At 59.7% G+C, this 14,479-nt stretch overlaps 1 protein-coding gene across 2 annotated transcripts; it reads left to right on the forward strand.

The window, feature by feature from the left end:
* Positions 1-816: 816 nt before the first annotated feature.
* On the forward strand, positions 817-13,618 carry MRPL4 (mitochondrial ribosomal protein L4). 2 transcript variants are annotated; one of them, XM_030545997.1, is made up of 10 exons: positions 817-920; positions 2,232-2,316; positions 3,504-3,672; positions 4,383-4,434; positions 4,737-4,854; positions 5,543-5,649; positions 6,547-6,656; positions 7,024-7,094; positions 7,524-7,710; positions 13,580-13,618. In XM_030545997.1, exons 1-9 carry the CDS (start codon positions 873-875, stop codon positions 7,667-7,669), a joined length of 906 nt encoding a protein of 301 aa, XP_030401857.1. In that variant the 5' UTR covers positions 817-872; the 3' UTR covers positions 7,670-7,710; positions 13,580-13,618. The 2 variants fall into 2 exon arrangements, with proteins under 2 accessions (XP_030401857.1, XP_030401856.1); XM_030545996.1 differs by lacking the exon at positions 13,580-13,618 and having other exon boundaries at positions 7,524-7,977.
* Positions 13,619-14,479: the final 861 nt, after the last annotated feature.

The following is a 14,479-nucleotide window of genomic DNA, read 5'->3' on the forward strand; positions in this document are numbered from 1 at the left end:
CTCCCCCACGGTTTGTGCTCTCTGCCCCATCCAACTTCCCCCTTTCACCTCTACCCATTGTCCTTCCCCCCTTCCCTTCCCATTCCCCGCACCCCCCACCCCATCCCATCCCCTGCTCCCCCCACCCAGCTTCTCCCTTCCCATCCTCCGCTCCCCCCACTCCCCGTCCCCCTCCCCCTCTCACCCCCATCCCTCTTCCCATCCTCCGCTCCCCCACTCCCCGTCCCCCTTCCCATCCCCCGCTCTCCCCATCCACCTTCCCCCTTCCCATTCCCCGCTCCCCCCACCCCCATCCCATCCCCTGCTCCCCCCATCCAGCTTCCCCCTTCCCATCCTCTGCTCCCCCCACTCCCCGTCCCCCTCCCCCGCTCACCCCCATCCCCCTTCCCATCCCCCGCTCTCCCCATCCACCTTCCCCCTTCCCATTCCCCGCTCCCCCCACCCCCATCCCATCCCCTGCTCCCCCCATCCAGCTTCCCCCTTCCCATCCTCCGCTCCCCCCACTCCCCGTCCCCCTCCCCCTCCCCCGCTCACCCCCATCCCCCTTCCCATCCTCCGCTCCCCCCACTCCCCGTCCCCCGCTCCCCCCACCCCCATCCCATCCCCTGCTCCCCCCATCCAGCTTCCCCCTTCCCATCCCCCGCTCCCCCCACCCCCATGATGGGCGTTACCCCCAGCACCTCCCCTCCCTCTTTCCCGCCAACCGGAAGTGCATCCGGCCCCGCCCCCTAGGAGCCCCGCGAGAGCGCGCGGTCTTCCCTTACGTCATCGGCCTGCGCCGGAAGCGGCTCTGTCTGGGTCCCCCCGGCGCCGGGCCCGGGCGCTCACGTGGGGTCGGCGGTGGCTCTTCCCGGGGCAGGCGACGGGGCGCCATGATCCGGGCTGGGAGCCGGCTCTGGAGCCGGGGCGCGGCCGCGCGGGTGAGGGGCGGGTGAAGGGGCCCTGTGGGGGCAGAGGGCAGAGGTCAGAGGGCGCTCGGGGTGAAGGGGCCCTGTGGGGTCAGAGGTCAGAGGGCGCTCGGGGTGAAGGGGGCCTGTGGGGTCAGAGGTCAGAGGGCGCTCGGGGGTGAAGGGGCCCTGTGGGGTCAGAGGCCAGAGGGCGCTCGGGGTGAAGGGGCCCTGTGGGGTCAGAGGTCAGAGGGCGCTCGGGGTGAAGGGGCCCTGTGGGGGTCAGAGGTCAGAGGGCGCTCGGGGTGAAGGGGCCCTGTGGGGTCAGAGGTCAGAGGGCGCTCGGGGGTGAAGGGGGCCTGTGGGGGTCAGAGGTCAGAGGGCGCTCGGGGTGAAGGGGCCCTGTGGGGGTCAGAGGTCAGAGGGCGCTCGGGGTGAAGGGGGCCTGTGGGGTCAGAGGTCAGAGGGCGCTCGGGGTGAAGGGGCCCTGTGGGGGTCAGAGGTCAGAGGGCGCTCGGGGTGAAGGGGCCCTGTGGGGGTCAGAGGTCAGAGGGCGCTCGGGGTGAAGGGGCCCTGTGGGGGTCAGAGGGCGCTCGGGGTGAAGGGGCCCTGTGGGGTCAGAAGTCAGAGGGCGCTGGGGTGAAGGGCCCTGTGGGGCGGGGGAAGAGCTCGGGTGGGTGGTGTCGGGGTCACAGGGCCCGCGGGGGGGGAGTGAAGGGTTGGGCTGGGGTCAGAGGTCAGAGCCCGGCGGGTGACGCCCCGGGGGCGGGGAGGAGGGGGCTGCAGCCCCGAGCTCCCTCTGCTCCGGTGGGAGTGAGCGGGGATGGGCTGCAGCTGACCCAGCAGGGACATGTGGCTCGGGGCCCCGCGTTCTCCAGGCCTCTTTCCTCCCTGGGGCTGGGGGGGGGGCTCCCTCCTCTGGGCGTGACCGCTGCATCTCCTCATGCCCCCCCAGGCTGGGCTGGACTCGCCCGCTCCCCCTGGGGAGGAGCTGGCTCGGGTGCGAGGGTCAGTGTTTTCGCAAAGTGCTCCAGTGTGGAGTTTAAACTCTCAGCTGATCAGGTTCTGCCAGCCTGGGACAGGCCTGCTGGTGCTTGGCTGGCAGGCCCCCTCCTGTAGATGCAGTGTATACGACAAGCCGCAGCTGTGGGGCCGAGGGGTGTGATTTCCCCCATACCTTGACCAGGGTAGCCATGGCGACACAGTATTGGAGTGTGGCACTGGCCTGAGCCTGGGGCGTTTTAACAGCAGCGGGTGCAACATGCGACTTCCACCACTGTGCCTTTCCCCTCATTACTCTGTGCTCTGACCGCTCCCTCCCCTTGTCTTTTCTCCCTCTCCAAGGCTCTGGCCACCTCTGCTGGCCGGCTGGGGCTTACCGAGGCACCCGTACCCTCCCCACACGTGGTGGATGCCGCATCCCAGGCAGGTGAGTCCCGTTCATGATTCTAAAGTGCAGCCTCTGCTGTTCCTGTGCCCAGATCCTGTGTGGTGGCCGGGTGTGAAATGAGATTGCAGGTACCATAAGAAGTAGGATTGCAGGGATTGCCCAAGACCAAGCTTGCTGGAACAGACCAGGGGAGCCAGCTGGATTAGTCTCCTGGGTGTGACGGGACAGCACCGGCTGCTTCGTGGGGGAACTCTGCAGGAGGTGGTAGTGGGATAACTGCCCCCCAGAGGAAGTGTCTTCCAAACCTCTGTTAGAGGTCAGCTCATCCTGGGATGGGGGGTGGGGGGTGTATTGTTGTTTATTTGTATTACAGTAACACCTGGAGTCCCCAGCCGCGGTTCAGGGCCCTTGCGGTGCTGGGCACTGCACAGGTCCCTGCACAGACTCAGAGTGAGAGGTGTTCCCTGGCCCCAAAGTGCTCACAGTCTACTGAGCGAGTCAATTCTTTTTTGTCAAGGTCCAAATTTCTTGTTCAAGGTATAGTCAGGGTCCAGACTTCAGAGAAAATAGTTAAAAAATAACAGTCATGATAAGTAAATAAAAAGATTTTGGGGTCCATTCAAAAGCATGTGGCAGTCCAGGTTTAGCCCATGGTCTGTCTATTGACTACCCCTGGTCTAAACAGGCAAAGGCAGGAGGGGAAACCAGGCGCGGAGGGAGAAGGGACTTGCCCTAGGTCACCCAGCTGAGCAGCGGTGGGTCTAAGTGTGCCGTGTCTCTGTCCTGTAACCTTGCCACTAGATCCAGGTGCTGCCTGGTCACTGTTGTCACAGACTGTGCTCTTGGGTGTGTTTGGAAGCTCCGACTTGCGGGTGGCCAGTGAGCGTAGGGTGGCCAGAGAGCCAGTTTTGTGCTCTCACTCTGTTACCTGCTTTGCTGTGTGTGTGTGATGGGCCTGGCTGGCTTTAGAGTGGAGTTGTGCAGCGGGTTGTGGTTCTGCTGGAGATGAGCGCCTGGCCTCTGCTACCTGCCTTAGCAGAGTGACTTGTTATGTGTTGTCAGTCAGGATGGTCAGTTTTAACTGGGACGACTGTGACCATCACGTACCATGGGCTGAAAATGGGCCAGTTACTCCTGGCCAGAGGCTGCTACGATCTGCTTGTGGCTGCACGAAGCGCGTGGGCTCTGCAGTGGCTGCTCAGACCTCTTTTGTTTGTGCCTCCTAGAAAAGCCGCCCCTGGTGACCCCCAGCGCCCCTGTCCTGCGGGATTGCTGCCTTGCGATCCCCTCTCACCGCACGGCCGTGCAGGCCTGGGTGGAGTCCCTCAGGCACTACGAGGACAGACACCTGGGCCTGGCAGACCTGCATCCTGATGTCTTTGCAGTAATGCCCCGGTATGGTTCAGAGACGTGTCATGGCCCGGGGAGCGTCCGGGTTAAGGGGGAATGAGCCCCCTGTACAGGGAATGGCTGCCTCAGGGGGCGGAGATTGGGACGGGGGCCCGTTCCCTTTGGGGTGCTGGCTCTGATCCAGCCTTGATCTGAAGGAGTTGTCTCAGAGCTGTTTGCTGGCCTGGGCCCCATGGTCACCTTTGCGCTGAGATAAAGCCGTCTGAACATCGGCTGAACAATGGGGACAGAACTGCTCTCTGCCTCCCCAAGTATCAGAGGGGAGCCGTGTTAGTCTGGATCTGTAAAAGCAGCAAAGAGTCCTGTGGCACCTTGTAGACTAACAGATGGTTTGGAGCATGAGCTTTCATGGGTGAATACATGCATGCATCCGACAAAGTGGGTATTCACCCACGAAAGCTCATGCTCCAAAACGTCTGTTAGTCTATAAGGTGCCACAGGATTCTTTGCTGCTTTTACTGCCTCCCCAAGGGGATCACCCAAGTGCTGGCCTTGTGGCTAAACACAAGGATCCTGTCCCCAGGGCTAATTCCAACCCAGAGAGAAATCATGGACCCCTGGGGTGTTCGCTCCCCGATGTTGCTTGTTAAGCTGCAGCTCTGCCCCCCGCTGTGTGCTCCTCAGACACACACTGCCTGCTGTCTCACTCGGCACAGCCTGCACCAACCCTTGGTCTCTGTGCTTTCCCTCTGCAGGGTCGACATCCTGCACACGGTCGCAGTCTGGCAGAGGAACTACAAGAGGATAGTGAGTGTGTGCAGAGCCGAGGGGTGGGGACCCTGAGCGGAATGACAGCTTGTCAGTCTGAGGAGTGGGGATGGAGAATGCCCATAGGCCACTGACACCTGCGCTCTGTTCCCAACTCTGGGAGTGTTTAGAGGTCGGGGCCTAGGAGTCAGGACTCGTGGGTTCTATCCCTGTCTCTGTGTGCCGCTGGACGAGTGCCTCCCCCATGCCTCAGTTTCCCCCGTTGAGCGGCAGCAAGTTGGGTCAGGCGGGTCCAAGGTGCTCACCCCCGCAGGGCGCTCTGACCCACGCTCTTCTTTCAGAGCTATGCCAAGGTGAAGACGCGAGCGGAGGTGCGCGGCGGCGGCAAGAAGCCCTGGGCGCAGAAGGGCAGCGGCCGAGCCCGGCACGGCAGCATCCGCTCCCCCCTCTGGCGTGGTGGTGAGTGGCTCCCAGCCCTCACGGGTTCTGCCCGAGCTCAGTGGTTTTAGCCTTGGGTTGTGAGTTCAATTCTTGAGGGGGCCATTTGGGGATTGAATTGGGGTTGGTCCTGCTCTGAGCAGGGGGTGGGACTAGATGACCTCCTGAGGTCCCTTCCAACCCTGATATTCTGTGATTCACCAAATATAATTAAAATTAATCAGCCAAATTCTGAGCCCATTACTCTGATGCCGGGTGCGGGGCAGGGGGCAAACGGAGCCAGGACCCCGAAAGCTGCGTGACTCTGCGTCCTGCTCCTGTCTCCCGTGACCCAGGGCGCAGACGGGGCCACGTAGCCCATGACTGGTGCTGCCTGGGGATGCTGCCGCAACACATGTACATTCAATGGTAGGGGCAGCAGGGCTCCCTGGATTGGGAGTCAGTACAGTGCTGTGCAGTGGGCGAGCAGGGGGGCTACTCAGGGCGGAGCCAGTCATGCCCCTGAATCCGAGACGCCCTCCTAGCCCCCTCCTGCGGGCACTGATCCCTGCTGACCTCCTGCTGCCTCTAGGGTGACCAGAGAGCAAGTGTGAAAAATTGGGATGGGGGTGGGGGGTAATAGGAGCCTATATAAGAAAAAGATCCAAAAATCGGGACAGTCCCTATAAAATCGGGACATCTGGTCACCCTAGCTGCCTCTCCCTTCCAGGCGGCATCATCCATGGCCCCAGGGGCCCCACCAGCTACTACTATATGCTGCCCATGAAAGTGCGCGTCTTGGGCCTCAAGGTGGCGCTGACGACCAAGCTGATGCAGGTAGCACGTGTGCGACTGTCTGTGTACAGGGCCCACGCCGGCCGCTGGGCTTCTTAGCTTTGGCTACGCTGGCGCTTTACAGCGCTGCAACTTTCTCGCTCAGGGGTGTGAAAAGTGCGTCTCCCAGTGTGGCAAGCTACACCCGTAGAGGATGTGGAGTATGCGCAGTGCTGGGAGAGAGCTCTCCCAGCGCTGGCACTGCGACCACACTCTCACTTCAAAGCACTGCCATGGCAGTGCTCCCGCAGCAGCGCTTTGAAGTTTCGAGTGTAGCCAAGCCCTCGATGTGTGTGGGTGGAGTGCCAGGACTCCTGGCTTCTGTCCTGGGCTAGGGGACTGGGTTAAGTCGGGCAGGGGGACTGGCAACGAGACTCCTGGCTTCTGTCCCAGGCTATGGTACTGGGTAAAGTCGGGCAGGGGTTGCGGGGGGAGTAGGAACTGGGACTTCTGGGTTAGATTGGACACATGGAGTAGGAACTGGATCTCCTGGCTTCTGTCCCGGGCTATGGGAGTGGGTTAAGTTGGGTGGGGGACAGGGAACCAGGACTCCTGGCTTCTGGCCCCTGCCCTTGCCCAGACCTGCTGTGTTGTACAATCACTTGGCCCCCTCACAGATAGAAGAGGGGTGCGCTGGGGTCCCCAGAGTCTCATTCTGCCAGATGCAAGGCCCTTTTGCCTGGTGTTCTGGTCTCTTGGTAGCTAGGAGGTGGAGGGGTTGTGACCCCTTCCTAGAGGGTCCTTTCCTAGCCCAGCTGAAGGGGGATGGTCTGGCTGGCTCAGGGATGGGGAGGGCCTCAGCTGGCTTAGAGGCTGGACGGGGGGGTCACTCTGGCTCCGGGGGCTGGTGGCAAGGGGGTAAAGCAGCTGAAAGGTACCGAGCGTATTTTGTGTTTCCAGGACAACCTGCACATTGTGGACGGCCTGGACATGCCGACTTGTGACCCGCAGTACCTGGCAGATCTAGCACGATACAGGCATTGGGGCCAGTCTGTGCTGATTGTCGACGTGTGAGTGGGAGCGGGAGGGGGGAGACGTGCAGAACCATAAACCCCAGACACCCAGCAGAGGGTGTGATCTGGGGGCCTGGCGGGAGACAAGAGCGCTGAGGGGCTGGGCCTGGGGCCCAGGAGTAGAGCGCCCCTTGCTGACAAGAGATCTGGGGGTGCTGCAGGGTTTGGGCCTAGGGAGTAGTGTTCCCAGCCTTCCCCAAGAGAAGTGGGGACTGGTCTCCTTGCTGCCTCGTGCCAATGTCCCCTGGCTGGCACTGGCGCTGCAGGCCCTGCACGCAGCCTGGAGGAGTGTCTTGGGTATGGGGGGGAGTCCCCAGGGCAGCCTGGGCCTGAGCTCATGATTCCTTCTCTGCCTCTGTTCCAGCAACAAGATGCCCGAGAACATCATGAAGGCAACAGCCAGCCTGAAAACCATCACCCTGGTTCCAGCCCTAGGTGAGTGCTAGAGGGGCGGGGGGCGAGCTGGCCTCCCAGAGGGGCCCACGGTGGGGGTGCTGACGAGAGCCCTGGCCTGCGGGACGCGGTGCCTTTCCTCCCTGCTGCGTACTGCCCTGAAAGGGAAGTTTGTACCATGGCCCTCACCTCGTCCCCCACCTGCAGTACAGCAAGCACCAACCTTCCACAGTCCTCGTCCCTTCCTCCCAGCATGGATCGGGGGAGAATGCAGCTGGCTCCAGGGTGGGGCGCAGAGGCTGTTTATAGAGGACTCTCTCGCCCGGCGCTGAGGTGCGCCTGCCTCTGGGGTGGGGGGGTCAGGAACCATCGCAGGAGCTGCCACATGGGCAGGGGGTGCTGGGCTACCCTGCACCGCACAGATCTGGGTTGGGCTGGGCACACCGTGACCCTGCCCTGGGTCTCTCTCAGGTCTCAACGTGCACAGCATACTCAAGCACGAGACACTGGTGCTCACACTGGACACGGTCGCCTTCCTGGAGGAGAAGCTGCTATGGCACGACTCTCGCTACACCGCCCTGCACCCCTTCCGGCTGCCCTACAGCGACTTCCCCTAGCCCCGAGGGACAGCGCCCGCCGCAGGGAGGCCTCTTGCGTGGTGAGCCTGTTGAGTGCGTCGGCCCCAGTGAGCGCGTGCAGAAAGAGGACTGGCGCCAAGGCAGCATCCCGCTGCCCTCCCACAATGCACCTGGGGGCTGCAAAGTGGCTTGGAAGTGACTGTTCTCTGCACAGTGGACAGGAGGGAAGCTGGGCCGTGCCCTTGGGGGTGGGGGGGTTGCCTTCTCCCGCTTGCCTGGAGCGTGACTGTTAAACGGCCTGTCCTGCCGACGCACAGCCATTAAAGAGCTGCCGCTACTGCACTGCCTGGTGCTGGCTCGTCCTGCCTTCTGTGGGGCTGGGGCCCCAGGCATCCGAGCCCAGCGTTCGCGGCGTGGGCTGCCGCGCCAGGGAGGGGTTTCCCTTTTGCCTGAAGGGTTTACTCTAAACTGGGGGAGGGGAGGGAGCGAGCAGGAGCATAGCCCCCGGGGGGGGCGTCACCCCTCGCCCTGCATGTGGCACGTGGCCACGCAACCCGTGTGCTGTGCTGGGGCTGCAGGCCTGGAGCAGCCAGCAGGGGAGTGAGGATTGTCTGGTCGGGGCTGCTGCAGACGGAGCTGGGTTTGTCCAGATGTGACGGGGTCCCCGGGGGGCAGCCTGGACTGTGGGACTGCTGAGCTGCCTGCAGGGCCGCCCAGAGTTCTCAGGGGGCTTGGCATCTAATTGCTGCCTGTCAAGGTTCCTCCCCCACTCTGAACTTTAGGGTACAGATGTGGGGACCTGCATGGACACTTAATTACTAGCTTAGATCTGGTAACACTGCCACCATCCAGAAATTTCGGTGTCTGGAACACTTCCTGTCCCCCCAAAACCTTCCCCTCCCTGGGCAGCCTTGAAGCTTTTTCACCAAGTTCGTGGTGAACACCGATCCAACCCCTTGGATCTTAACACAAGGAGAATTTAACCATCCCCCCCTCCTTTCCCCCACCAATTCCTGGTGAGTCCAGATCCAATCCCCTTGGATCTTAAAACAAGGAAGAATCAATTAGGTTCTTAAAAAGAAAGTTTTTAATTAAAGAAAGAAAGGTAAAAATCATCTCTGTAAAATCAGGATGGAAAATACTTTAGAGGGTAATCAGATTCATATAGCCCAGAGGAACCCCCTCTAGCCTTAGGTTAAAAGTTACAGCAAACAGAGGTAAAATCTTCTCAGCAAAAAGGAACATTTACAAGTTGAGAAAACAAAAATAAGACTAACACGCCTTGCCTGACTGTTACTTACAAGTTTGGAACATGAGAGACTGATTCAGGAAGATTTGGAGGGCCTGGATTGACCTCTGGTCCCTCTTAGTCCCAAGAGCAAACAACCCCCAAAACAAAGAGCACAAACAAAAGCCTTCCCCCCACCAAGATTTGAAAGTTTCTTGTCCCCCCATTGGTCCTCTGGTCAGGTGTCAGCCAGGTTTACTGAGCTTCTTAAGCCTTTACAGGTAAAAGAGGCATTAACCCTTAACTATCTGTTTATGAGACTGCCGAAGACCCGACACTTCGGCGGCGGGTCGCGGGGTGGAAGGACCCCCTGCCACTGAATTGCTGCTGAACACCCGGAGCGGAAGAAGCTCCAGGGGCCCAGGCCCCGCGAGAGTTTCCCGGGGCCCCTGGAGCGACTGAAGGATCCTGCTCCGGGGGCCCTGAAAAACTCTCGTGGGGGCTCCTGCGGGGCCTGGGGCAAATTGCCCCACTTGCCCCCCCCCCGGGTGGCCCTGGCTGCCTGTCTCACCGGCCTGGGGTCTCCCTCTCACGCTGTGATGCCGTGGCCAAGTTGCCAGCCTCTGATGGGCACTGCTGAGCTGCGGTACACAAACCATCTCCTGGTCACTCGAACCAACAACAGCCAATTCCTCCCCAGAGCTGCTCCGGCCTGCCCGGGTCAGAAGCCTGGACAGAGTAAGTTCATTACCCGTCTGCCTTCCCTCAATGGGACGAGGACACGCACCGGCCTTTGTAAACTGAGCTGAGATTTCCCAAGTTCTTCCACCAAAAGACCCTGTTTTAGGTAACACATAAACCAGGTTTAGTAACCGCAGAGAGATGTAAGTGCTTGCACGTACCACGTGTGGAGATCAGAGTCGGTTACTTAAGAAACAAGAAATTTGCATTCCGAGTTCTGCAGGCCAAGCAGCAGATGACTCAAGCTGTGTCTCACCCTGACCGATGGTACAAACAGGTCACAGATCCTCACTCCCCCGGCTGGGCCCGTCCTCCCCCAGTTGGCTCTTTGCCTCCAGCTGGGTTTCCAGGTGTTGAGTTGGGGGGGTGAGGCCAAGTGATGATGGGACTTTCCTCCAGCGTGCAGTGAGGGTGTCTAGGTCAGGCCCCGTTGGTTAGGCGTCTCCACTGCACACAGGCTCTCAGATGGGCGCTGACGAGCCATTAGCTGCTGTCTCGTGGCTCCCTGGGACCCTGGGCTTGCGGTGGGTGTTCCCAGCCTCACAAGGGATTTCAGGGCGTCAGAGCCTCGCCTACAATCCAACAGGCTGTTAACCTTCAAAGATCAAGACTTTTTCAATGACACCTCACCGGGCATACTTTGTACACCACATATCCTCATGACAAGACGGGGGATATGGGGAGTCCAGGGTGCTGCTCTGAGGTACCGTGTCACGCCAGGTCCCGCGGGGGCTGGGGAAGCTGTGTGAGGGCAGACGGGGGCTTGGGCCAGGCCAGCTCGAACCCCAGGCATAGGGGCTGGCTCCCCTGGGCGTGTGACAGGTGGGCTCTGAGTCTCAGGACTGCTGGCTGAGCCGGTCTGTCCCGCACAGCCTCCTTGCCCCACATGCCCCCCAACCTCTAGGCTTCCTACTCTGCGGTGCTGCCCACAGGCCCTGTGGGTGGGGGTGTAACAGCCAAAGCTCACAGCAGGAGAGGGGTTAACCCCCCACCCGTGATGCCGCAGGGCAGGCCTGTTTTAGGCACGGGAGGCAGACGGAGCATCACACGTCCAGCCGAGGCGGGCTGGGTAAGCTTTGCACGCAGGGCAAGAGGGCAGCGCCCGCTCAGGGCAGGGTGGAGGCTGGGCCATGCCACTCAGAACTGCAGCTGCAGTCACTCCCAAGGGTTAGCTCCTCTTGGCTGGGCCCCATTCCTCATCCGTGGGAGTTGTTTTCTAAAGACTTGGTTCCCTGGAACCGTACTGTAAAATATTGGTAATGAACAGTGGCAAGCCAGTGCTTAGGAGACCCTACGATAACAAACCGGGGGGAGGAGACCCTACAATAACAAACCAGCGTGCCGCCTCCAGACATGCTCATGTAACACGCTGGTGCATCACCCCCCACAAGTAAGACAAGATCTCTGAGGTCCAGGCCTGCTCCCAGCCGGGACTGGTGCCGGGGCCTGCTCCCCACGTCTCACACATGCTCTGCTGTGGCGGTGAAGGTCAGGGCTGCTGGTTTCTGGTCCTGTTTGTGCCGTGTCAGGCCCACTATTGCTGGAGCCTGGGCAGGCTCATGGGAACGTCCATACTGCAAGTGGAGGGAGGGCACCAGGGTCGGCACCTCCCTCCCATCCCGCCTCCCCTTGCTCAGCTCCAGGGCTTTGCCCGCATCTTCCTTCCCAGCAGCCACTCCTGGGGCTTCAGGAAGACCAGTGCACAGGGCGGAAAGTGCTGGGTCCTTCCAGTGTGCGGCTGCTGATTGCAGCTTCCTGCCTGGGTCTGAGCACATGGCTCATGGGAGACCTTTGGTGCCAGCGTCTGCATGTGCTTCCCTCATCTGTGCAAGCTGCTCTGGATCCTGCCTGGGCAAGGGGGCAGAACGGGCCCTGGATCTGTTTTCTTTGGCTCAGAACCGCGATTTCCTGGTGGCTTCTGTGCAGTTTTAAAAAACGTTAGACGCCATCGTCCTGTCCCTTTCCAGCCTCTGTGTGCCAGGGAGGAAAACCGTTGTTCACCATGCAGGGCTGCCTTGTTAAATTACTATTAGGTGTGTTATGATCGCACCCCCAGACTCCAGCAGAGATCAGGGCCCCGTCGCACCGGGTGCCGCCGAGACCAGTACTTCTCAACTGATTTACCATTGGGGGCTGCATTCACACGATATCCTGCCGGTATGGCCCTGGGAGTGTCACGTGGGCTGCCCCAGTGGGCCGTGTGTTGAGAAGCAGGGGTCCTGAGAGACCGTCCCAGTCCCAGAGTGCTCGTGGCAGCACAAGGCGGGGCTGTTCTCCCCACGTTACAGATGAGGAACTAGGGCCCAGGGAGTGAAAAGGTGGGATTTTCCTGTGGGCCGAGCCCCCGCGCCTCCCCACTGAGCTCTGACAATCCGGCTCCAGGGGTTGTGGCCGGACAAGGCCCTGGGTTCCTGGAGTCGCAGCCCAACTCCCTGAGCATGAGGCCAGAACATTTTAATCTCGGACAGGATGATCTTCCAGCGCCTCCCGTCTCACAGTCCCAGGACCCGAAAGCCTGGCTGGTCCCAGCAGGTCTGGAGCATCCCCAGCCCCTCCTTTCTGCTGCTTTCGGTGCCTGTTCGAAGGCTGGTTTTTTCCCCAGAGGAAAGGCAGCCACAGAGAGCAGCAGCCTCGGATAACCCCGGCCAGCGCCGTTCACACGATGCGGGACCATGCCACGGCAGGGGCGCAGAACACGGGCAGGTCAGCGTAAACAGCCGGATGTCACTCCGTCTCTCCCCAGAACTCCCTATCTCCATAGAGATGGTACAGTCCCCCTGCCCTCCCATGCAGACCCCTCTGTCTCTCTATTCTAGCTATTCCTCCCCAGACTGGCCCCCTGTCTAGCCATTCATCCATCCCCACACCGGCTGTCTCTCTCGGCACACATCCCGCTGTCTAGCAGGCCCGGCCAGCCGGGCACCTGGCTGCTTACACTGGTGCCCATCACCGTTGCAGCTGGGCAGCTGTGTGAACAGACTGCAGGGAAGGAGTGACCTGGCCAAGGCCAGACACGAGTCCCTCCCCTTGCTCTCAGAGGTGCAACTGGCCTCTTCCCAGTGGGTGGCCTCTGCGCACAGGCTATGTCTGCGTAAAGGTGTTAGCCAAGATTTTCACACACCCGGCCATGTGCTGCTGTCAACATGGTGGTTCTTGCAGAAGCTGCTGTGGTGGTGTGTGACAAGCAGCAGCTTTGCCCTTTTTTGGTGGTTTTAGAAGAAGGGGAGGGGCTGACCAGGTCCTTTCCCTCACTAGTGAAGTGCAGCCACCTCTGGAGTGGAGCATGACAGCTGCACAACAAGACCACCACAATTTGGGACAGGAAGTGAAGGAGAAGCCTGGATGCAGCTGAAGCCACAGGGAGGGGGGCTGAGTTACAGCCAGGGCATCTGCCCAGGGGGGAAGTCTTGGATACTTCACTGCCTTTAAGGGGTCAGGACATGGATCAGCCACCCCTGTCTGCCCTCCTACCGCTTCTCACCCCTCAGGGGCTCCCCCAGGGCTGCACCACGGGAGTTGGGAGGTCGCCTCCCGTTGAGAGGCTGGAGCCATTGGCCCCATGGGGATTGAATTGCAGCTTGGGGAGACTGGGGGCTGATGCTGCTTGGGCAGCGTAACGGGTGGAAATGCCTCTCCGATTTGCCTCCCCTTACAGGGCCTCTGTGACGTTATGAGTATAATATAATATCTCATTGAAAGGTGACAGGGCCAGAAAGAGTTAATTAACTCACCTCACCGACTGACCTGACCCGTGGGTGAACCTTAAAAACTGGTTAGCAAGATCTGTAAATGAACAGAGCTTTGAAATGCAAGTCTGCATTGTCAGAGGTAGGAGGGGAGGTGTTTGCTCAGGTCTTGGGATGCCAGCAAACAAGGCTTGTCTATTGCTATAGTTTTAATTCAAAGATCAAACAAGGAATATTAACATTAATGATGATACTTGAGTGAAATAGTGTTATTCTCTATGTATCTCTTTGAAGGTTGTGGTAACCTGTATCTGAACTGTTTAATGGATAAATTACCCTGTGCTAATTGCCAGGATGTTTGGGAGAAGGAGTTAAGCCTATTGTTTTCTCAGGCCGAAAGGCTGCTGGAAATTGTACAAGAGCCCTGGGACACGATCCTGGTTGATCTCAGATCTGCTTTGGGTTTCAAGAGGGGGAAACCTTAAGCCACAAGGATTGAGATCCCCAGTCACTGACTGGAGCCCCCTGAATATGGACATTGGACTAGAACCTCTGGACTATTTCTAAAAGGACTTTTGGCAACTACAAGCTCATCTCTGCTGTGCATCTGAACCTCAAGAACTGAATTCAAGTCTGTCTGTATATTGATCTTTTAACCAGCTCTCTCTCTCTCTTTTCTTTTTAAATAAATTTTAGCTTAGTTAATAAGAATTGGCTGTAGCGTGTATTTTGGGTAAGATCTAAATTATAATTGGACCTGGGTGTGTGGCTGATCCTTTGGGGTTGGAAGAACCTTTTCTTTTATGTGATGAGATAAGATTTTCAGGAATCATCATCATATGTTTGACAGGTGTGTCTGGACGGAGGCCTGAGGCTGGGCACTTTAAGGGAACTGCGTGGTTTGGATTTCTAAGTAACCAGTGAGGTACTGTAGAAGCTGTTCTGTGCTGGCTGGTAAATCTAAGTATTGGAATAACCACCAGCGTTTGGGGTTTGTCTGCCCCGTTTTGTTTGCAGTTCACGCTGATTGAGTGACCTCAGCTGGCTCCCACAGGCAGCACCGTCACAGCCTCCCAGCCCAGCGTGGAGTGGGCACAAAGCCCTGCACCCAGCACCGGGCATGGGGGGCAGAGCGGGCGCATGGTCAGCGTGCGTGGTGCTGTGCCCGGTCTCTGCACCCCCGAGGCCCGGTGG

The sequence above is a fragment of the Gopherus evgoodei genome, unplaced genomic scaffold (genome assembly GCF_007399415.2).
Source record: "Gopherus evgoodei ecotype Sinaloan lineage unplaced genomic scaffold, rGopEvg1_v1.p scaffold_40_arrow_ctg1, whole genome shotgun sequence".
In the NCBI taxonomy this organism is placed as follows: domain Eukaryota; kingdom Metazoa; phylum Chordata; order Testudines; family Testudinidae; genus Gopherus; species Gopherus evgoodei.